Genomic DNA, 24,835 nt, shown 5'->3' with positions numbered 1-24,835 from the left:
TGTGCTGTCTAACTGGGAGTCTCGTCAGTGAAAACATCTGAAGAGCAAAGGTAAACAGTTCAATTTGATTGCTTTTCTGATTTGTGACCAAGCTTCCTGCTGCTAGCTGGACATAATGCTATGCTAGGCTATCGACAAACATACACAAATGCTGGTCTTGCTTTGGCTGTAAAGCATAATTTCAAAATCTGAGATGACAGGGTGATTAACAAAAGGCTAAGCTGTGTCACTATATTTCACTTGTGATTCCATGATTATGAATATTTTCTAGTAATATTTTTTGTCCGGATAATTAAGTGTCAGTTGATGACAATTCTCCCGGATCCGGGATGGGTAGTTCCAAGAGGTTCCACATAACCTTAAGGTACATGGGAAGCTGTGGAGGAGGGTTTATTCTCCAGATCTTTAACCGTTTTCCCAGAATTTCTTGGGGTTAGACCCACAGAGAGAACTGCTCCTTAAAGTAACTCACTTCGACCTCCCGGATAACCTGAGTGCACTTATTTCTCAATTGTCTGAACGAGGGCCAGTCAACCTGAGTACACGTGCTGAGCCTTTCGCAAAATGCAATTCTTGAGGTGGAGTAACTCTGCAAGATCACGGTGGAACCAGGGGCAAAACCCAGTTTTAATTCTCATGGGGGCATGTTTAATTCTCTTTATGGGGGAATGTGTTAACAATGCCACTAAAAATATATTTGTTTAAAGTTCCAAGCGTCTTTGACAGAGGGGATTAAGCTGATTCTATAGCAATTTACAGAGGCCAGCACATGAAAGAAGACTTGCTCATTAAAGTTTTTTTTACCAAGCGTCTATGACAAATCAGGCCAGCTCATTTTACTGAGCAGCCATTACGAACACAGGCTGTAAAACAGTGATCACTAAGGTCGTTAGAGAAAACACCAGACTGATACCTATCAGGATTATTTGTGAGGATAACATCAAGGAGAGCCCTTGCTGTCTCTGCCTGGCCGGTTCCCCTCTTTCCACTGGGATTCTCTGCCTCTAACCCTATTGCAGGGGCTGAGTCACTGGCTTACTGGGGCGCTCTCATACCGTCCCTGGGAGGGGTGCGTCACCTGAATGAATCTGAATCTGGAGTACTTCTCCTGTCTTATTCGGTGTCGTGTGTGAATTTAAGTGTGCTCTCTCTAATTCTCTCTTTCTCTCTCTCTCGGAGGACCTGAGCCCTAGGACCATGCCTCAGGACTCCCTTTCATGATGACTCCTTGCTGTCCCCAGTCGACCTGGCCGTGCTGCTGCTCCAGTTTCAACTGTTCTGCCTTATTATTGGACCATGCTGGTCATTTATGAACATTTGAACATCTTGGCCATGTTCTGTTATAATCTCCAACCGGCGCAGCCAGAAGAGGACTGGCCACCCCACAGCCTGGTTCCTCTCTAGGTTTTGGCCTTTCTAGGGAGTTTTTCCTAGCCACCGTGCTTCTACACATGCATTGCTTGCGGTTTGGGGTTTTAGGCTGGGTTTCTGTACAGCACTTTGAGATATCAGCTGATGTACGAAGGGCTATATAAATACATTTGATTTGAGTAGCCTTTTCTGGGTGTTTGGAGTCATACTTTGTGGGATTGGTAATAATCTGAGAAAGATTTAAGGAGTCCCATTGCTTTAGGACTTGGTCAGTTGGTTTAAGCATGTCCCAGTTTAGGTCACCTAGCAGGACAAATTTAGACTTAGTGTAAGGGGCCAGGAGAGAGCTTTAGGGCATGTAGGGTACATGCCGATGCTGATGGAGGACGATAACACACAGATACAGTCAATGAAGAGCTATTTGAACGTTTAATGCTTAAAACCTGCCAATCAAATTGTTTCGGGACAGACTTGGTGGGGACAACTGATCACTGAAGGTGATCCTTGGTAAAGATTGCCACTCCCCCACACTTGGAAGATCTGTCTTGCCAAAAAAGGTTATAAATCAGAAAAGGTTAACATCAGGGGGGGGGGGGGGGGGCAGTATTGGGTAGCTTGGATGAAAATAAGTTATACAGCTGCACCCGAGAGCATCCTGACTGGTTGCATCACTGCCTGTATGGCAACTGCTCTGCCTCCAACTGCAAGGCACTGCAGAGGGTAGTGTGTATGGCCCAGTACATCACTGGGCCTAGATTCCTGCCCTCCAGGACCTCTATACCAGGTGGTGTCAGAGGAAGGCCCCAAAAAATTGCCAAAGACTCCAGCTACCCTAGTTATAGACTGTCCTCTCTGCTACCGCACGCCAAACGGTACCGGAGCGCCAAGTCTAGGTCCAAAAGGCTTCTTAACAGCTTCTACCCCCAAGCCATAAGACTCCTGAACAGCTAATCAAATGGCTAGCCAGATTATTTGCATTGTCCCCCACCACCATTTGTACGCTGCTGCTACTCTGTTTATTATCTATGCATAGTCACTTTACCTACATATTACCTCAAATACCTCAACTAACCTAACCGCACATTGACTCATTTTTTTACTTCAGTTTATTTGAGTAAATACTTTAACACTTTTTTTCTTAAAACTGCATTTTGGTTAAGGGCTTGGAAGTAAGCATTTCACTGTTGCATTCGGCGCATGTGACAAATACAATTTGATATGGAAAAAAGGACCTTGTGTAGGCTAGGCTAAATGTGAGATTAATGCATGGCAATTGATACCGCACAACCCCTGACAGGCTGCCGCTGCAGCTGCAGCTGTTAAGCTGTTTGGGTGGCGAATGATGCCGGCTGAGCATGTGACGAAAACAGCTGTCAATGAGCAGATTAAACAGTTTTGCTACAAAAACAGGAGGCCTAGCTAGCGGGCCTGGTGCCGACTGCTCTTTTATATCTAACTTGAGTAATACAGGCAAGAACAGGAGAGGAGAATTAGCAGAAATCTCAAGACATTGGTTGGCTTCTAACAAAGGAAGAACTCTAGGGTTATAATGAATATGGTGAAATGACAGCATAACTGATCATGTAATAGGTCTTGAGATTGCGAAGTGTAAAAAAAGGCTCAACTGCAGGTGTGATCCCACAAAATTCTATTTACTCTAAACAGCTGTCCAATATGTTCTAAAGAATATGCTCCCTTCAGTCACTCACTGTAATTGCTAATCATTACTTATTCTACGCTATAATGTACTGGAGAGTGAGTCAGTGCAAACTAAGGATCCACACATACAACCAGTGGACTCTCAGCAGGTTCCCCGCAGCCTGGTTTCTAATATATAAAAAACTCAACACAAACAAAACCCTGGGCTTCATAAGGGACTGGCCAGAGCTTTTACACAGTCCAGTGATGTTTAAAAGGAAAAAAAGATAACCTGGAAGGAATGGCAATCATTTTCATTAGGTTTATTTTGGGCATAACAATTTGTGTCCTGAAAGTGTTACTCCCACCGGTCGCCCAGTAACTGTAGCACAGGGGTCTTTTACTCACGTTACGACGGTTCCGTCCATGGGACACGGTGTCACTTGAGTAGGTGTTACTGGGTTCTGAGAAAGAGGTCTATCAGCCGGACAGACTGAGGGGGCCAGGGCTGTGCTTAGAGGTCTGGCCTCCTGTAGAGTGAGACATGATATTACACCACTAGACTGCATACCAGATCATGTCCCATTCTCAACTAATCACCTGGGGGAAATAAAAATGCATGGTGTTTTGCATTGTTCAGTCTGGCCTATCAGCTGATTAACTTATTACATTTAGTACTAGTAAAAAGCTATAAGCTTTACATTTGTATTGCTCTACTATTACATAATCATCAACAGGGCAATCTCGCAACCCTGTGGTTACACACCCAGTGTCACATCCCATGACCCAAGGTTGAGTGCACTCACACACAAAGAACGATTCCCGAATGAAGGGGAATAGGTGTTGTGCCCTTTTCATAACTTCCTTGGTGTGTTTGGACCATGATAGATTGTTTGTTGGTGATGTGGACACCAGGAACAACCTGCTCCACTACAGCTCCGTCGATGAGAATGGGGTGTGCTCGGGCCTATTTTTCCCTGTAGTCCACAATCATCTCCTTTGTCTTGATCACGTTGAGGGAGTCTCGGACCTCCCGAATGAATGTGCACACATAGTTGCCTGCCATAGTACCCAGGCTGTGATGGGATAACAATAAAAGTGATGCGAGTGATCGATGATGTCTGGTAGGTTGTGGTCGACAGAGAGCACTCATATTTACCACTTGACAGGCATCTATTGCAAATGAGTCAGTTTTCACATTAATAAAAAGAGACAGACTCATCCACTGAGCTACATGAAAGCAGCATGCCGTACCCCTTTGATCTAAAAATAAATATGAATTGATTCCCGGTCTGTTGGAACACACAGTGGAAACAAGTCACATGACAAAGCCTATCAATCTATGTGCATTTGACAAAGCAGGATACGAGTTAGCTAAGCTAGCGACCTAACTAATCCGTGTTCGACACCCCTGAAGACCAATCGCGTCAAGACTGGCAGGGTTTTGATCAGATCCATCTTTAAAACACCTCCGAAGTCTGACTTCAAATGAAGCCAGCTATCTTTGGGAAAATCTCAAATTTGTCAAACATGCTTTGCAAAATACCTCGCAGGGCTTCTGGCTGCCATGGCAACCATGCCGGCCTCCCAGTGAGTCATCATTTCGGTATCTTTCACACAACATGGGGCATCCAGCATCTCCAATGCAGGAAGGAAGAGGAGCTTCTATACAGCTGTAGCAGTTCCCAAGATTGTTATACTGTGATTTATGCATTATCTCTAGCCAATCATTATGTAGTAGAGAACTTTGCACTTGAAGAAACTTTCAGTCGCATTAACCATCAAGCTATGATGAAACTGGCTCTCATGAGGACCACCACAGGAAAGGAAGACACAGAGCTACCTCTGCTGCAGAGGATAAATTCATTAGAATTACCAGCCTCAGATTACAGCCCAAATAAATGATTTCAAGTAACAGACATCTCAACATCAACTGTTCAGAGGAGACTGCGTGAATCAGGCCTTCATGGTTGAATTGCTGCAAAGAAACCACTACTAAAAAGGACACCAATAAGAAGAGACTTGCTTGGGCCAAGAAACACAAGCAAAGGACATTAGACCGGTGGAAATCTGTCCTTTAGAGTCCAAATTTGAGATTTTTGGTTCCAACCGACCTGTCTTTGTGAGACGCAGAGTAGGTGAATGGATGATCTCTGGTGCTTTGCTGGTGCTTTGCTGGCAACACTGATGTATTTAGAATTCATGGCACAGTTAACCAGCATGACGACAACACAATTCTGCAGCGATACGCCATCAAATCTGGTTGGCGCTTAGTGGGACAATCATTTGTTTTTCCAACAGGACAAGGTACCAAAACACACCTCCAGGCTGTGTAAGGGCTATTTGGAGTGATGGAGAGCTGCATCAGATGACCTGGCCTCCACAATCACCTGGACTCAGACCAATTAAGATGGTTTGGGGTGAGCTGGAATGCAGAGTGAAGGAAAAGTAGCCAACAAGTGCTCAGAATATGTGGGAACTCCTTCAGCATATGTGGGAACTCCTTCAAGACGGTTGGAAAAGCATTCTCATGAAGCTGGTGATAGAATGCCAAGAGTGTGCAAAGCTGTCATCAAGGCAAAGGGTGGCTACTTTGAAGAAAAACCCAGGAATGAGTAGGTGTCCAAACTTTTCAATGGTACGGCACGCACACACTGAACAAAACATTTAGGAACACCTTCCTAATATGGAGTTGTACCTGCACCAAAACTCTGGTATTATTATTTTTTCATCCTTTAGCTTCTTCGCCATCTTTTTAAATAGTGAGCCAACATGTTTTCAACACTTATTTGCATGATAGATCAAAACTAATTTTCTCATGCTCTCGCATCTCTCTCCAGCAGACATACAGAGAAATCTGTTTGGAACATCAAATCGCAATATTGAATCACAATACATATAGAATTGTGAGAATTGCAATACATATCGTATCAGCACTTAAGTATCGAGATAATATTGTGAGGTCCCTGACAATTCCCAGCCCTAACAAACATAGCTAGATTCAAGCTGAGAAAGGTAACAGTAAAGCATTTAGGCTATTGTCATTAGAGGTCGACTGATTAATTAGGGCGATTTCAAGTTCATAACAATCGGTATTTTTGGACACGGATTGGCCGTTTTTTAAATATATTTTTTATTTTTACATCTTTATTTAACTAGTCAGTTAAGAACGCATACTTATTTTCAATAACTGCCTCGTTCAGGGGCAGAACGACAGATTTTTACCTTGTCAGCTCAGGGGATTCAATCTTGCAACCTTACAGTTAACTAGTCCAACGCTCTAACCACCTGCCTCATTGCACTCCACGAGGAGCCTGTTGCTCCAATGTGTACCTAACCATAAACATCAATGCCTTTCTTAAAATCAATACACAGAAGTATATATATTTTTAAACCTGCATATTTAGCTAAAAGAAACCCAGGTTAGCAGGCAATATTAACCAGGTGAAATTGTCACTTCTCTTGTGTTCATTGCACGCAGAGTATATACAACAGTTTGGGCAGCCTAATTTGCCAGGATTTTACGTAATTATGACATAACATTGAAGGTTGTTGTCACGCCCTGGTCTTAGTATTTTGTGTTTATATATTTATTTGGTCAGGCCAGGGTGTGACATGGGGTTATTTTGTGTTGTGTTGTGGTATTGGGGGTTTTAGTAGGTTTTGGGATTGTGGCTGAGTAGGGGTGTCTAGCATAGTCTATGGCTGCCTGAGGTTCTCAATCAGAGTCAGGTGATTCTCGTTGTCTCTGATTGGGAACCATATTTAGGTAGCCTGGGTTTCACTGTGTGTTTGTGGGTGATTGTTCCTGTCTCTGTGTTAGTGTTCACCAGACAGGCTGTATAGGTTCACATTTTCCGTTTGTTGTTTTTGTATTGTTCGTATTCGTTTTCATTAAACATGTATCGAACTAACCACACTGCATTTTGGTCCGACTCTCCTTCAACGGAAGAAAGCCGTAACAGTTGTGCAATGTAACAGGAATATTTAGACTTATGGATGCCACCCGTTAGATAAAATACGGAACGGTTCCGTATTTCACTGAAAGAATAAACGTTGTTTGAGATGATAGGTCATTAATATGGTTGAATCTGGAAACTAAGGCTCGTATGTGTGTTATCATGTTATAACTAAGTCTATGATTTGATAGAGCAGTCTGACTGAGCTATGGTAGGCACCAGCAGGCTCGTAAGCATTCATTCAAACAGCACTTTTGTGCGTTTTGCCAGCAGCTCTTTGCAATGCTTCAAGCATTGCGCTGTTTATGACTTCAAGCCTGTCAACTCCCGAGATTAGGTTCGTGGAACCGATGTGAAATGGCTAGCTAGTTAGCGGGGTGCGCGCTAATATCGTTTCAAACGTCACTCGCTCGGAGACTTGGAGTGGTTGTTCCCCTTGCTCTGCATGGGTAACTCTGCTTCGAGGGTGGCTGTTGTGTTCCTGGTTCGAGCCCAGGTAGGAGCGAGAAGAGGGATGGAAGCTATACTGTTACACTGGCAATACTAAAGTGCCTATAAGAACATCCAATAGTCAGAGAAATATTGTCCTACAATAACTACAACCTAAAACTTCTTACCTGGGAATATTGAAGACTCATGTTAAAAGGAACCACCAGCTTTCATATGTTCTCAATTTCTGAGCAAGGAACTTAAATGTTAGCTTTCTTACATTGCACTTTAACTTTCTTCTCCAACACTTTTTTTGCATTATTTAAACCAAATTGAACCGGTTTCATTATTTATTTGAGGCTAAATTGAATTTATTTATGTATTATATTAAGTTAAAATAAGTGTTCATTCAGTATTGTTGTAATTGTCATTAATACAAATACATTTTTTTTTTAAAATGGCCGATTAATCGGTATCGGCTTTTTTGGTCCTCCAATAATCGGTATCGGCGTTGAAAAATCAGAATCAGTCGACCTCTAATTGTCATGACGCGTAGACTGTGGGATATATCTTATAATGCAAAAAGGTTCAGATGTGTATGCAAGCCTTTTAGCATGCATTGAAATATGAGCAATGTCAAGCTGTTTGTGTTCTAGGAAATAGGCCCACGTGTGTGGGCTAATTGTTCAGGACTGTTCCAGAGGAAATCACTTTTTATTCACGACAGAGGCATTTGTATGAATCCAAAGCTATCGCTCCCCTATCAGTGCAGACACAGCTAAGACAATTTTATAAAATCAGAGCTGCACAATGACGTTGCTTCCTGTCAAGAGTATGGATTTAAAATAAATCAAAACAGGCCACTTATCTTTATACCCAGGGAATATTTCAATGTGAGTGAAACAGCAAATTGACCTGGGTGAGTTATTTAAAAAGTAGTTGATTGGAAACAAGTGGGAGAGCCAGAGTGAGTCCTCTGGGGAGCAGACGGGAAGCATTTCTTGGACTTCAACCACAGATGGAACCACAGTCAGCAATCAAATGAGCACGGGGTAAACCTCTATGTGGGAGTCAAACACACACCCACGCACGGCTAACTGCAAATACATTATTGCCCCAATTGAACTTTGCCACAAAAACCACTGCTCATTTGACACATCAGAGCCTACACCAACACAAGAGGTGAGCTACTCCTCCTCTGCACAACCCATTTCACTCATGCATTAGTCTAGCTCTGCTATTACAGGCTCACAGATGGGACAAAAGGGGGTCAGAGGAACAGACAGATTAGGCAACACAAGAGAGGTAAAGTTCTCTGCTCCAGAGAGAGAGGGAAGGCGAGAGAGGGAGAATGAGAGATAGTTGGTGGGTGAATCAGAAGCTTGTCTGACACACACATCCAGGTCATGGCAATCACCTCCTCAGCAAGATGTCCAGTTAGCTCCCTTCCTCACAGCAAACAACTGTGCCTAATTGCTTTGAAGTCATTCAAATAAGCATGCATTCTTGCACAGCTTTACAGGGACAGTCAATCATTCTGCAGGTCATTCTGTCTGAAAGGCTGAAAAAACATCACAGTACTTGGTACCAGAGTATGTGAGCTGACTTGAGCAGTCGATAATTCAACTCATGTCTTTTCCAACCGCTCCGCTAAAAAAACGCTCCTTGCTCACAGGAAGAAACCGCTCCTTGCTCACGGCAACTTCACTCCATTCATTAAAATCAATTTAACCAACACCCATCTATTTTTGTGACTACATAGCATACCATTTGGTTTTGGAACCAAACCATATGACTTAAATTATAATATTTTTTATAAAACAAAAAAGGTGAATAAGAAGCGCTCATCATTTCAAATAGGCTACATGTCATATTAAACAGCACATAAAACACTAAATAATAGGTCAGGAGCCAGACAGGTAGTCAAAAAAAAAAAAAAAAACATTATTTAGGCTATATTATTAGCCTATTATCTCAAAGAAATACATTGTGAAGCATTTGCGAGTGCGACACTAGGCTGGCAGGAACATTGAGCACTCAGCATTTAAAACAACATTTTGTTGAATTAAATCATTATAGTCTAAATTGCACATATAGGCTGTGACATACTTAGAATTAAGTAAAAATGAAACATAAAAGGACTTATTAGACCTCTGAATTCACTTTTAGAAACACGAGTTTAGCCAGAGTCTGTGGCTTCAGGCTCATGCGATGGTGCCTTGACAGTAGGCCAGCAGCGGAGAATACCCTCTCCGCGCTTACAGAGCTACTGGGGATGCTAAACACCTTTCGGGCCACTCTTGCCAGGCTGGGCAGGGCTGCAGAATTGTAGGTATAGGTAGGCCTTAAGGTTTTTAGGCAAGAAAAGTAACACTATCAAAACAGAAAGCTAATTGAAAGAGGTAATGTGTCAGACCTATTGGGCCAAAATCAATGATACAATTGTATCTATGCAATAGGCTTTCTATTTATTTGAGATATTTTGTTTATAAATACTTTGTTACTCCGCAAGCTACCAACCTGGTTATTTTCTGTTAGCATGTGCACATAGTACTCCATCATGCTTTTGGGATATGTGTCTTTTCAGATTCCACAATGATTATTTAGTTGTGGACACTACATTACCCTCTTTTGCACTTGGGCCTCATCTTTGTAAGTCACCTTGATTTTGTACCTGTGTTTTATCAGTTTATGAAAATATAGAAAAATAAATAAATACACACAGAGACCAAACCCCTCTACACAATCCTCCATTCAAAGCAGTAAGTCACGCCAGCATTATCACCACCCGGAGCTGAACCCGTCTGACGTCATTAATAAAAAATGCCACCCATTCACAGACGCAAGAATACAAAAGTAGCCTCGAGGTTATGGTCGACTACAACTATCAGAATAGAAAGGGCCATGAAACTACATACTAGGCTAGTCTACTACTATATAACTACTAGGTACTAAACAATTAGACTAATTATTTTAAGAACTTTCCATGATCAAATGAATACTGATGCCAACATAGAAATGTTCAATTTCTATTCAGAAAGAGCTTGTTTATCCATTACCATGTGCTCCCCATAGACATTAAAACCAATAGATAGTGAAAGCGCTGACTTCATCCATGTATTCCTATGGAAAACTCCTGATTGAATTTGAAGTGTGCCATATTGCTGAATGGCACCAACAACAACAAAAAAATTCGCTAAGGACCTTCGTGACTCTAAAATAACCGAGGGGGATCAAACTTGATCATAATAATCTCATTTTACAGCCCAAAACGTCCATCATTATTTTCATTTTCTGGGCTGTTCTGGCAATTGTAATTTACATAGGCTTTCTAGGAGTGACCAGGGCTTTTGGCACCGCTAGATTGCAACGGAGTAGCTTCCAAGCGAAGTGCATGTCTTCACGCTCCAGAAGGAACACTGGGGGCCTGGTGGGAGACCACCCCACTGAGGGCAGCCTAAAGCCCCCTAGGGTCTCTCCCTCTGCACCTGTCCTTCTGGTCCCGCTGGTGTGGGGCCGTTTATGACACGTTACTCTGTAATATCCATCAATGCCTTCATTCAGTGTAGTGTATAACTAACTGCATATTACCTTTCTAACCAAACAAAGACAAAACTTCACAAATAACAACCAGTCAAGCATTTCATCAATCCACAAGCAGCCGTAATCAAGTCAATGCCATGTAGGCTCAAGGTTTAGTGTGTCTGCACTTTTCCCTTACCATTTCAACATGTTGGAAGGCTACTTGTCTGAACTTGACTGCTGAAATCAGTGAGAGGTTTTGCTTTAGAAAATGAAGTTTCAGGAGTCTTCACAATACCATGCAGTAGTTGTGAGGACAGGGTGAATTTTGGGTCTTTGAGTCTGGCCTCTTAAGGTGAAAGGAAGCACATTGATTCAAATTTATGGACACGTTATTCCTGAATACATTGACATTTCTCTCCCAGACAGGCTTGTGCCAAAATCTCTATTACTCTGCATCAACATTAAAGATCAAATTGTCATTACAACACAGATGCCATTAAGCTACATTTGGAGAGTTCCTATTATGAACTGTACACATGACCTGGGGACAGACAATCCACAGTGGGAGCCCATCAGATAACAAACAAGCTCTTGACCTTGTAATATGTGGAGTTGACAATGGGAAGTTCATCACTGTTGCTCAATTCACACGTGTTATTGAGATATGTAGCCAAGACTGATTTTGGCAAAATTCAAGAATGAAGATGAAAAAAGAAAAGTGCAGAGCGTTTTGGATTCTGGTATTCTGAACCTCTCTCATCAACTCCAATAATACTGGAGTATGAAGCAACCTGATCCCCATAGGTATCAATGTGTGTCTGACAGTTTTGGATTGAGGAATTTAACTATAGACTATAGAAATTAGAGGCAACTGTTTAAAGTATCAATCTTGAAATATCCTATAACACAAATTACAGTAGCTAGAACAGATTACAATTATCCTGGCTGCCAAGGTGTACAAAACATATCACTCTCTGCAACTGGGTTGAAATTCTCAGAAAGGGAAAATAGATTTTTTAAAATACCTTTATTTAACTAGGCAAGCCAGTTAAGAACAAAGCCAGTTAAGAACAATGACTGCCTTTCCCGGACAAACCCAGATGATGCTGGGCCAATTGTGCGCCGCCCTATGGGACTCCCAATCACGGCCGGTTGTGATAGAGCCTGTATTCAAACCAGGGTGTCTGTAGTGAGGCCTCTAGCACCATTAGCTATACTTCCTGGGGTCCATACACATTAAGGCACTTGCATCACACATAAAACGAAAGATAATACTGTACAAGATTATTACACAACTACATATCTACAATACAAAATGTATAATACCACCATACAACAATATTACAATGTACGTCTGTGTAGAGTGCATGTGCTAGCATGTGTGTGCGTATGCATATATCTGTACCTGTGTCTCTCCACAGTCCCCTCTGTCAAAATAACAGATACCATGCATAACAACGGTGCCATTTCTGAGAATGGAGGAACTGACACCGGCGGAGAGAAGATTTCAGAACAGAGATCAGCACCAACTAAAACGTACGCAGTGTACAATTTACAACAGTATCTGCAATTAGATCAATCTCATCAGCTCAATGTAGCCTAATTTACATGGATTGCACTTCAGTCCTTGTGAGCACACCTGAACACGGATCACAGCTGGGTGCCCAGGAACAGAAGCTGAATATGCATGTCATCGCAACTGTTATTAGCTACCCATAGCTTCGGCGTTGCATTCACCACCAACACATTTGTATCCCTATACAGATCGATGTCTGAGTACGTCAGGTATTGATCACGTTTGCAGGTGTAAAGGGAAAGTATCAACACTACACCACCACCCTTTCATTGACACTATTTCAGGCCGAATTGTTAATCCTCTAGTAGTTGGTCTTACCTTTGAGCTGCGGCAAGGGTGAAAGCTCGGTAAGAGTTTGAGTTCGGAACTGGGACGACCCTTGAGATTTCTTCTGTTTCTGGGCTTTCCTCATTGATTTTCGTGTGAACCCGTCCACTTTCTCAGTCGCAGATATAGCCGACATTGTGGTGCATAAACTATAACGTCAAAATATGTTTTACAAGTGCACCAAATACAGATTCAGAGGTTACCACACGTAGGCTATGTCTCCCAGCCCAGCCGCATCAAAATATTCTCCAACTTGAAATAATGGAGTGAACCGCAAGCTTTAAAGAAGACCTCTTATCCGTGTTGGATCCACTAGTGTAGCTTGTTAATCAGTTTCCATGTAAAGCACGCATAATTCGGCCTGCTTGTTGAGAGTCCAGCGAGCTGTTTACAAAACGAACGTTACGCGTTAACAAGCCAAAGTTGCTAGGCTAACGTTAACTAATTGTCTGACAACAGAAACATTGCCTAACTAAATTGCTGGGTGTATTTGTTAACTTGTCATTTCTGCAATATACCTGTTGCTTGTGTTGTCATTTTTATAGCTAACTAGTTATTTCAGAGAAAACAAGTAACGTTATGCCATGTACTGTAAATGACAGACCAAAAAATGCTACCGCTAGCTAGCTTCTTGGCTAACGTGTTAAAACGCACAGTTAGCTAGCTAGATAATATGAACATTTACAATTTAAAGCGAACTCTCATGATGAAATTCATACTATTTTCACAAGAAAATAAATACTGTATTCCGTGTCTTGTAGCCGTAGTTGGCTTTGTCTAAAAAAAAAAAACAGTCTGGACGAATGAAGTCTGGTAACCTGGAACTAACGTTAGTTACTCAGTAACGTTCGTATCGGAAGAACAGCGGCGCCAATGGAGTCATGTTCAGCACTTTCCCGTGTCCATTTAGTCGGAATTATCTGTTCATCGAGTTGCTCTCACACCCCGATAAGGAATTTTCAGTTATGCTCGGACCTCAACAATAACTTTTCCAATAGATTCGTTAGATAACACACATCCATTCAGAAGCCACAACACTGTAGACTCTGTGCAACCGTAAACAGTTTCGCATCGTTGTCGAGGTTGCATTTTGTGACACGAATGTACGTAATTGACAGGCAACGCTAGTATCCAACAAAAATGTAGGAACTTGCACGCTCCATGCCTTTTTAACCAATCGAATTCGATAAAGACCGGGCTCTAAACCATGTGACAATGGGCGGATTCTGAGCCCCGGGCACCGGGCAAATGCCCGTGACGTCATCGGACGAAAGCAGGGAGGGAGGAGCGCCTTTCCAAATCGAACAGTAATCTGTGCCGATCGGTCATTTTGTTAACAAGGCAGCATCGTGCAGTCCAGAAACATTCAATATATATTTTCCTCAAAATAAATGTTTGAAGTGTCTAACAAAGCCATCACAATGCACACTAAAACACATAATTGTACAAATTACTATACGTCCTGAATTATGTCACTTTTGTTTGGAGGCTACATCGCATGGGCTTTGAACGGGGGCACCTGACTCACGTAAGAGAGGCCCGGTTTAAAATATAATGCAATGAACTTTCAGCCAATGAAAAGTTGTTAACGTTTATAAAAAGGCTAGATACTGTACTAAGATCCAAAAAAAAAAAGTCACAATTGTCTTTTCAGATCACACTGGTGAGTAATTATTTTGAGGCCAGGCACTTGCAATTACATCATGATGATTTTTATCCATCAGGCCACACTGTAGCATCCAACAAATGTGTGGTTACTGCTATCCAGAATCCTTGGAAAGTCCCTACCCTAACCTTAACCCTTACCATAACCATTTTAAATTTCAACTTCAATGGGGTAGGGACATCCCAAGGATTCCCAGATAGAATGGACCATAAACCTGTCCCCTACATTTTACAGCAACACCCTTAGCAGTGTTTGCAGAAAACGGATGTTGATGGTTTTCAGGGATAGAGAGGGCCTATTTTCAACCTAAGTGAGTGGTTTGACCCCATGTGATTCTCCGAATGTAAGCCCTCAAGCACTGGTAGCATGCTAACCTTTGCAAGTGAACACATGAAGAGAGCAGAAGAAAATGTTCTCATGAGACAAATACATTGCAGGTTGACAGGTATACAAACTATCATGCATTCCAAATCTCCTTTCAGCACAAAGGATAAATAAATATCTAATCGCTTGTCAAAATACGATTAACACAGCACAAAACGCATGTGTGTTTATTATTGCTTTTAATAATGAGGGCGGCAGGTAGCTTAGCGGTTAAGAGCATTGGGTCAGTAACTGAAAGGTTGCTGGTGTGCTTCCCCGAGCCAACTATGTGCAAAATCTGCTGATGTACCCTTGAGCAAGACACTTAGCCCTAATTACTCCTGTAAATTGCTCTGAATAAGAGTGTTTGCTAAATGAATGAAATTGTGTCATTAATGATCTATTTTTTCTCTCTGCATTGTTGGGAAGGGCCCGTAAGTAAGCATTTCAGTTAGTCTACACCTGTTGTGTACGAAGCATGTGACAAATAACCTTTGGTGTCAGGTTAAAACAACAGAAGGGGAAAGTATACAGTAAAAACAGGTTGGAGACCAGTGTTGGAAACCTTTTACTGATGAACAGCATTGCATGGGGCTGTAAACCTAACGAGAAATGCAGTACACAGTACAATAGACATGTTTCTATGATACCAACAACACAACAAAGTTGCCTCTTAAATTTTTTTATTTTACAAGTATTGTTGTCTAGGGACATGCTTTCTGCAATATCTAAATATTTGGGAGTGAAATCTGACATACTTCTCTAGTACTAATTCCAGTCCCATGGTCACTTTATGAATTGTAGCGTGACGTGGTAGTGACACAGCTAATGATTCAGTATGGGGAGCCAACACTGGAATTCAAACATGACATGAACGGTGTAAGGTGAAGAATTTCACCCACTAATGGTTAAGGGAGGAAAAGCTGATCCTAGATCTGTACCACTCCAAAGTTGTATGCCACGGGTGATGGTATTTAATCAATGAAAAGTTCAGAAAGACACAGCAAACAATGGCTAAAGTCAGTTTATACAAGCAATAATCAAAGTTAATGTATATACACACACACAAAATCCACATTTTCACAGAACTTATACAATATCTCGTACAAATGAATAAACTGATGGCAAAAAAAAACCACACCAAGTATACAATGTTAATGCACAAAATAAAGACATGAGACGAGGAAACTCAAAAGTTTGTCTTCTATGTTGAGCGAACAACCTGTTTTAAGGATACGCAATATTGTACCCATTGAGGATTGAGGTTAAGAATCAACCCACATATATACAATACCAGTGAAAAGTTGACACCTGCTCATTCAAGGGTTCTTTATTATTCTACAATGTAGAAAATAGTAAAAATAGAGAAGACATCAAAACTATGAAATAACACATATGGAATCATGTAGTAAGCAAAAGTGTTAAACAAAAAGATCATGTCCATAGAACCGCTCAAATAAACAGTCCATCATTACTGTACGACATGAAGGTCAGTCAATCCTGTGAAAATGAATAAATATGAATAATATGAATAAACTAGCGCTCATAAGGGCCGCCACAGAAAAGGAAGACCCAGAGTTGCCTCTGAGGCAGAAGATAAGATCATTAGAGTTACTAGCCTCAGAAATGGACAATTAACTGCACTCAGATTGCAGCCCAAATAAATGCGTCACAGAGTTCAAGTAACAGACACATCAACTGTTCAGAGGAGACCGCGTAACATCAGGCCTTCATGGTCAAATTGCTGCTGCTGAAAAAAAGAACATTACTAAAAGGACACCAATAAGAAGAGACTTACTTGGGCCAAGAAACACAAGCAATGGACATTAGACTAGTGGAAATCTGTCCTTTAGTCTGATGAGTCCAAATTTGAGATTTTTGGTTCCAACTGCAATGTCTTTGTGAGATGCAGAGTAGGTGAACAGATGATCTCTGCATGTGTGGTTCCCACCGTGAAGGAGGTGGTGTGATAGTGCTTTGCTGCTGACACTGTCAGTGATTTATTTAGAATTCAAAAGGCACACAACCAGCATGGCTACCACAGCATTCGGCAGTGATACGCCATCCCATCTGGTTGGGGCTTAGTGGGACAATCATTTGATTTTCAACAGGACAATGACCCAACACACCCCCAGGCTGTGTAAGGGATATTTGACCAATACGGAGAGTGATGGAGTGCTGCATCAGATGACTTGGACTCCACAAATCACCCGACCTCAACCCAACTGAGATGGTTTGGGATGAGTGAAGGAAAAGCAGCCTACATTTGCTCAGCATGTGGGAAATCCTTCAAGACTGTTGAAAAAGCATTCCAGATGAAGCTTGTTGAGAATGCCAAGAGAGTGCAAAGCTGTCATCAAGGCAAAGTGTGGCTACTTTGAAGAATCTCAAATACATTTTGATTTGTTTAACACTTTTTTGGTTACGATATGATTCCATGTGTTATTTCATAGTTTTGATGTTTTTACTATTATTCTACAATGTAGAAAACAGTAAAAAAAAAAAAAATATGAAAAAAATTAAATAAAATGAGCAGCTCAGCTGTGTCCAAACTTTTGACTAATACTGTATAAATGCATCTTTAAAAATATTTCTCAGTTGAACAGTGATCCCAATTAAAATACATACATTGTGCTCTCACTCAGCACTGAGAGCACAATTTCAATCCAAAAGGTTTACTCCTAAGTCTTTTGCTGGAAGTAGGAGGATATTTTCTGCATGGATCGTGGTGAGCGCATTGCTTGGGAGGGAGAGCGCATTGCCTAAGAGAGAAGAGAAAGATCAATGACAACAGGTACCATATTATGCAGTTAGAGCCATCAGTGTGTTTGTTCTACATTGGGAGCCAATCCTGGTCATACTGAAACATCACTAATTTCAGGTCAACTTGTGCATACCGGTGAGGTGGGCATCCTGCCATCTCGCCTCGTGCAGGCAATGGGGCATCTGGGAATGCTGCTGGTGTTTCCCACACCCTTCCTCAGCCTCTGGCTCATCACTGACAACCAGTCTGCCCCACCTGGAGATTGGTTCTCCTTGTCTGCCTGTGTGGATGGGTCCTCCACCTGGAGGTCTGCTCCTTCCCAGGCCTCACTCCTCTCTGTGCCCGCCTGAGGTGGCTCCTGGCTGGGGCAGCACATGCCTGCCAGTCCTCGGCTGCTCTTGGCAGCGGGGTAGAGCTCCGTAATGCAGTTGCACTCCCCTGCACCATCGCAGCCCCCTGCTGCCCCACAGTCACCCGTCTCCAGTCGCCGCTTGGCCCTCCTCTCCGAGGGAGGAGTACCGGTTGGGCTCTGGGGGCTGAGCACCGTGTGGAGAGGAGAGGTGACCTGTCCCCAAGGAGACCCGGGGGTTCGGGAAAACCAGTTCCTGATGGAGGAGGGTGTTTTCTGGCATAGGAGGGTGGCTTTAGCACCCTGAAGGGTGGAGGCGGTGGTGGTACTGGAGGGTAGAGGCACGTCGGCTCTACTACTGGAGCAGGCGGCAGGCTGGGGGGAGGACAGGGCCCCCAGACTCCCTGCCTGGGGACTCTTGGCTGGGGTGGACTCCATGTGGTTCAAAGGCCCTTAGAGAGAGAAGCAGAGTTTCAGTTTCAATCCAAAGAGGTCCGCTTGTTCAAGAAGCATTGGAGGTAAGTCATCTTTGCTATCGTTTGGCTACACAGACCAGTAAAAACAATTAAAGATGGTAACCACTGCATTGGATACGAAATTCCAGATATTCCCCATCTTCATCAGGCCATTTTATTAATGTCCTATCCAATTCTCTCATTGATCAGCATGTCAAAAATGTCATGTACCCTCTGCTGATAAATAGCAGCAGTAGCGATACTCACTTGGAATGGACACAGTGGTGGCAGGTTTAGGACATGCCCAGCCCACCAGATTGGCCTCTCTGACAGAGGACTTTGCTCCATCCGTCCCCCGGTCCAGACGCCAGATCCGTACGGTGTTGTCGTCAGAGCAGGAAGCAATCTGACAAGACAGAGCATGAGATTGATGTATGCAGCATTCAGTCTGGCATTGTTTCAATGGTGAACGCAGACCTCAGTCTGGTCTACCTAGGCTACAAACCTACATCTCCTCCTGACCATTTCAACTATCACAACTCTGTTTTATGGCAAAGGCACAATTTACAACGTGAACATTTGCTCCAGGGACACAAAAATGGATCTAAAAGCAGCACAAAAGGTTTATTTCTTGGAAGCAACAGGATGAGCGTTTTAAAATCCCACCGCCGTCAGACGCGATGGGACAGCTTATAGGGAGGTCGGAGACCTGGCAGTGTGGTGCCAGGACAACCACCTCTCCCTCGACGTGAGCAAGACAAAAAAAAGCTGATTGTGGACTACAGGAAAGGTGGGCCGAACAGGCCCCCATCAACATTGACGGGCTGTAGTGGAGCGGGTGGAGTTTCAAGTGCCTTGGTGTCCACATCACCAAGACAGTCATGAAGAGGACACACCACCTTTTCCCCCTCGGGAGACTGAAAAGATTTGGCATGGGTCCCCAGACCTTCAAAAAGTTCTACAACTGCACCATCGAGAGCATCCTGACCGGTTGCATCACCGCCTGATACGGCAACTGCTCAGCATTTGACCGTAAGACAGAGGGTAGTGCGTACAACCTAGTACATCACTGGGGTCAAGCTTCCAGCCACCCAGGACCTATATAATATGCAGTGTCAGAGGAAAGCCCCAAAAATTGTCAGAGACTCCAGTCACCCAAGTCATAGACTTTCCTCTCTGCTACCACACGGCAAGCGGTACCGGAGCGCCAAATCTAGGACCAAAAGTCTCCTTAACAGCTTCTACCCCCAAGCCATAAGACTGCTGAACAATGAATCAAAATGGCCACTGGACTATTTACATTGACACCCCCCCCCTCAATTTGAATTGTACACTGCTGCTCCTCTCTGTTTATCATCTATACATAGTCCCTTCACCCCTACTTACAGGTACAAATTACCTCGACTAACCTGTACCCTCGCACACTGACTGTATCGGTACCCCTCTGTATATAGCCTTGTTATTTTTTACTTTAGTTTATTCAGTAAAAATGTTCTTAATGCTTATTGCACTGCAATGTTAGTTAAGGGCTTGTAAGTAAGCATTTCATGGTAAGGTCTATACTTGTTGTATTCGGCGCATGTGACAAAGTTTGATTTGATAAGAATAACATTCTTAACACAATCCATCTGAAATCATGCTGGCTATGTGAACAGACTAAATCTTAGATCTCACCTTTGTGAAATCTGTTGGGCACCACGCGATGGAGGTCACTTCCTGGTTATGGCCCTGAAGCATCATAGGAGCCTGCTTTGGGTCGGAGATCTGAAATAGGAGGTTAAGACACATTATAAAATGCATGGATATAATAGTTATTAAATAGTCAAAGCATGTTAATTTGTCAGCAATCGTCCATCAGTCTGCTTTTCAAAGGTTTTCCCTGGATTGGGTAAATCTAAATGTCAGCTCACCTTCCAGATGTATGTATGATGGTCACTTGAGCCACTAGCCAGGAACTGGTCGTCTGGGCTAACAGTGGACTTGACGTAAAACGAGGAGTTGAGGTGACCAGCGAAGACTGCCACTGAAAAAGAAAGACATGTTAGAACATCAGAAATAATGTGCACATAACCAGACATTGTTGTTCAGAGTACACAGGGCGAGTACACAAAAAGTGGTCAACATAACTAAACAAATATCATCCTGAGGAGCAGGGCTCAACTAAGAACAATTTTTGTGCCCAAGTTGAAAAAAAAGTAGGTGTACACAATTAAAAATATTTGCAATATTAAAGCTAGAATCCTTAATTTTTCTAGGTGCAATGGTGCTCCTAAATAAAAATTCCAGGTCACACATGCATGTAAAATGGTCACGCTGTAGAGCCCTGCTGAGGAGACACTCCAGTCGACACACATATTACTTCCTGTTCGGTCAAGGGACTGGTCACATTGTAAGTTAGAGCCCCCTGGGCTACATTCTTGACTAGTGTCGGAATAAAGACCCCACACCCAGCAGTGCAGCACCTAGTCTCAGCTAGTGGGTAAAAATACCAGGGCGGCGTTCATTAGGCACCGAACAGTAGACAGCGGAGTAAAACAGGGAGGGGCTACCTTGACTTGTCCAATAAGAACCGCACATTTTTGCTTTCCACTAACTTAATTTCATTTCCTTTGCATGTCCTAATGAACACATCCCAGACTTAGATGACTCATTAAGAACACAAACACTGAGGTGTTTCTCATCTCTGTCAGTCAGACAGTCTCCTGTATACACTGTACCCAACCTGTCTGGCCCAGAGGTTGTTAAACATTGTAAAGACGGTTTAATACCATACTTGTTTGGCACATTATATTGTTATTCATTTTATCAGGTAAGTTGACTAGAACACATTCTCATTTACAGCAACGAAGACGTTAGCCAAATGATAATAGCCACATTCATGACAGTGTTGGCACATGCAGTTGAACTAGCTATTCAAGCAAATAAATCTTCCCAAAGTATGGCATTTTTGCCTATCTGACAGCTTCCCATAAACAAAAGTTTCAACCGTAAAGTAGTGTGCAGCCCCACCTGGTGGAAAACAGTGGTAGTGACATAAAAAAAATGTAATGGCATGCAGGAGCTTAATGTGAATGGATGAGAGACTATACAGATGCATTAGAGTTACTTGCCATAAAACAAAGTCATGGGCTGAATGCAGCCATGCTTTTGATGGACGTGGCCATATAAATAGAATGACATGCAGAAGGCATTTGTTTACCTGGAGTGGTTTTCAATCCACTGACGTTAAACATGTAGATGTTGTCGTCGATGCAGTTGGAGAACAGGTTGGAGCCGGTGGAGTCCAACACCAGCCCTGAGTAACCTAACCAGAGAACACAGGTCAGGTCCTACACTTGTGCTACTCTATGAAACAAACACTTTTTTAAACAACATGTTTGAATACTTCATTCCTTTACAGAATTCACTGATCTTTACTTTACTTTGATGAAAGGATGAATTCCAGACAGTAGCTTCACCAATCCAGTAATATCTTATAAGAAATTAGCCTATTCCAAGGAAGAAAGGATACAATTATCAAGAATATGATGTTTGAGAAAACCCACCTAGCTTTCGTGTGCTGGAGCCTGGGTATGGGTACACCTGGAGCGGTATGGGGTCGTGGTGGTATGCAGTGTAGCTTTTCCGAAGGTCCCACATCTTGATTATCCTGGTTAAAAGGAAAAACATCACATTCGAAAGTAAGAATCGTTCTTTGTGGTGCTGGCTTCACATACATCCCTATGACAGTCATCTAGATTTTTAATAAGCTTGTCACACCATCGTGCCAATCCAAACCATACTGGCTCAGATGTTATCCTTTCAATGTCCTTTTCAGCAACTGTGTCAGATACGTAAACTGGCCAGCGCAGTACGTAACCAGAGCAGCGCAGCACTGCTCAGTAGCATTAAAGTATTACACATCAGATTTCTTACCCATCAACAGCTCCTGAAGAGATGAGGGTGTGTGCATCACGGAACAGCACCACGGTGACACTCTGCTGAGAGTCCTACAAGACATGGATAACAGATTTCAGATTTGCTCTTAATATCCCAGTCCTGAACTATAATCAGTATGAAGTGAACGATAAAACTGACACTGGATCAGTTTTACTACTAACCACAGAGGGGGCCATGCCACGTGTGCCTGGGCGTCTCTTCTTCGTGTTAGAGGGTGTGTTTCTATCCATCTTATTGTGAGCCCCGCTGATCTGCTTCACCTGCCTGTAGAATCCATCTGAAGGGAAAACAAACACCATTACCCACTCAATCTCTCGTAGATAGATGCTGCGATACCAGTTATGTGTGTCTGTCAACAGTCTGCAACAACTAACAAGGAACTTTGTTCCGGTGCACAGATTTTCTTGTGACTGATCACTTGGACAAATTAGGATTTTGAATTTCTGGAGGGGACATTTGGCCCATAGACTTGCCTGTAACGTGTATCTTCTAACACGTCTCAGCCTAGAACTTAATAGAGCATTAGGCACAATTACCCAAGATTTTAGTCCTGGCTTTACTCACTGAAATATTCTAACTTTTGAAAGATTTAAGATCCAAAATATGCAACGACTAACCTATCGATTTCAAACATACTGTTTACACTAAAGAAAAAGGTAATCACTTTCATATCGGTTCTTACCTTTTTTGCTGCACCTGGTGTCCCAGACCATAATATTCCCATCTCGGCCCCCAGTACAGAACACAGCTGTTGGAGAAGAGAGACGTTTGCATGGTTACTAAGAAGTTTTCAGACACAAATAACAAAGTGTGCAGTGGCCTAAAAAGCACAGGCTCCCCTGGTGAAAAACAGAAACTCTGCAGCAGCTGTTTAAGGAGAGTTTTGTTCTCAGTAGATGAACTGTCAAGCTGTTCTGTGATGAGGGTATACACACACACACACACACAAGAAATCTGAAAGACCATACACTCAAAGCCATGTCTCTGCATTCAGGAAACATACTTAAAATATGTCTATGGCTTTGTTTTTAATGTATCATGTGCTGCCGCTCTAGGACAATAAAGTTATTGAATTGATATGAAAATGACCTTTCTCCTGCTGTGTGAATGCAACAGACTTGAGGCTGCACTGGTGCCCCTTGAAGCTGCCAAGGAGTTCCCCCGATGCCACGTCCCACAGCTTGGCCATCTGATCACCTGATGCAGTAACCTGATGGAAATACACAACATTTTATCATGCATCTTCTAACACGTCTACAGAAAGTAGTAGTCTGTTTCACATCACACACAGTGGTCAATCAGGGAAAACTTATCCTACTCACCAAGCTAGCCTCCCCTGGCACCCAAGCAAGGTCAAAGACAGCATTCTCGTGTGCCATCCATTCTATGGAATAGCAAAATAAAAGTTTATACCCCAATTGGCATCTAATGACATTTAATGAGTTAGGGTCCTAAAACAAGGCAAGCTAGGCTGGAGATTCAGAGAGCTGCAATGGCTAGGTGGTCTGCATAATATGGGTGATTATCATATCATCTGTTGTCTCAGCCAAAAACAAGATGCTTGAATTACTCTGTTGGTCATGTGGTTTTGCCACTCAGGTGATAAGTTACCTTTCAGGACTGGACTCTGTCTGTTATCTGTGTTGTAGAGCCTCAAGACACCCTCCTCGTTGGCCACAGCAAATACACTCTGCAACCCTCGAGCTAAAACACCAGGAAAAGAAGCGGTTAACAGAAGAAAACAGGACATCGGGACAGTGGTTCATGGTTAACGCCTTCATAGGCATACAGTAGAGTACTTCCTGTATTACCTGTAGAGAAGGCGCATCCAAAAGGGGGCACGGCTACCCCCATGTTCCCGTATGAGATGTGTTCATCATGACGTGCACACTGGTAGCCGTTCAGCAGAGAAGACAACGGGTACTTTGGGCTGAGGTCTGGTGGAGAAGAGGAAACAACAAATACAACGACTATGAAACATGCAGCAAAAAACGTGTGTGATATCCATCCCCAGGAACCGCCAAGGACCTCCTTAGCTATTTGTTAACGCTAGCCACTTCCCCACAACAATATCCAACCATTAGCATCACAAAATGGCCAGCCTAGCAGCCAACAATGCTGAAGTAAACACAAGCTGAGCTAGTTAACTAACTAACTTTGGCTAACTAGCTAGCTATAGCCAAATATCTTTCTCATTGTTCTCTGTGCTATAGCTGCCTAGAAACATTGAAGGCCGACTACTGTCTACATTAACATTCTTACCATTGCGCCTTTGTTTACGGACTCCTCTGTCAACAATGGAGCGAAAAAGCATTTCTCTAACTCAGCCGAAGCCAGACGATTTTTTAAAAACTATTTATATTCGTCTGAGCAATTCCTGTGCTGTGATCTTCTGTTTGTGTCTCCCCTTTCCCGCGAACTAATGAACTAAAAGAAGAGACGAATCTCCCGCTAATGTTGCGTCGCGCTCGCTG

The 24,835-nt window shown here is 42.7% G+C and overlaps 2 protein-coding genes across 2 annotated transcripts in view; both read right to left on the bottom strand.

Annotated features, from left to right (window-relative positions):
• Window positions 1–13,933, bottom strand: part of LOC109866260 (serine/threonine-protein phosphatase 2A 56 kDa regulatory subunit alpha isoform-like) — a 113,051-nt gene extending 99,118 nt beyond the window's left edge. The window contains exon 1 of the mRNA XM_020454816.2: window positions 12,817–13,933. Within this exon, the coding sequence (XP_020310405.1) occupies window positions 12,817–12,961 (145 nt within the window). The 5' untranslated portion in view covers window positions 12,962–13,933. The remainder of the gene's footprint in view (window positions 1–12,816) is intronic.
• Window positions 13,934–15,862: 1,929 nt separating this feature from the next.
• On the bottom strand, window positions 15,863–24,820 carry LOC109866481 (denticleless protein homolog). The gene is made up of 15 exons (XM_020455170.2): window positions 24,624–24,820; window positions 24,173–24,298; window positions 23,973–24,065; window positions 23,684–23,745; window positions 23,451–23,571; window positions 23,044–23,109; window positions 22,523–22,638; window positions 22,338–22,411; window positions 21,968–22,071; window positions 21,622–21,726; window positions 20,333–20,445; window positions 20,097–20,186; window positions 18,690–18,828; window positions 17,752–18,419; window positions 15,863–17,616 (listed from the first exon to the last, which is right to left on the bottom strand). Exons 1-15 carry the CDS (start codon window positions 24,673–24,675, stop codon window positions 17,536–17,538), a joined length of 2,010 nt encoding a protein of 669 aa, XP_020310759.1. The 5' UTR covers window positions 24,676–24,820; the 3' UTR covers window positions 15,863–17,535.
• Between the last annotated feature and the right edge of the window lie 15 nt (window positions 24,821–24,835).

This window comes from Oncorhynchus kisutch, linkage group LG21, assembly GCF_002021735.2.
Source record: "Oncorhynchus kisutch isolate 150728-3 linkage group LG21, Okis_V2, whole genome shotgun sequence".
Taxonomy (NCBI): Eukaryota; Metazoa; Chordata; class Actinopteri; order Salmoniformes; family Salmonidae; genus Oncorhynchus; species Oncorhynchus kisutch.
This window is presented reverse-complemented; position numbering and strand designations above follow the sequence as displayed.

Bases quoted from the DNA above. Each gene is read 5' to 3' on its own strand.
- LOC109866481 (XM_020455170.2), bottom strand. From the start codon at position 24,675: ATGCTTTTTCGCTCCATTGTTGACAGAGGAGTCCGTAAACAAAGGCGC. The intron at 24,066-24,172 runs GTAATACAGGAA...CTGGTGTTTTAG, and splicing joins TGGATGCGCCTTCTCTACAG to CTCGAGGGTTGCAGAGTGTA. The intron at 21,727-21,967 runs GTGGGTTTTCTC...TTCTCTGGTTAG, and splicing joins CTCCAGCACACGAAAGCTAG to GTTACTCAGGGCTGGTGTTG.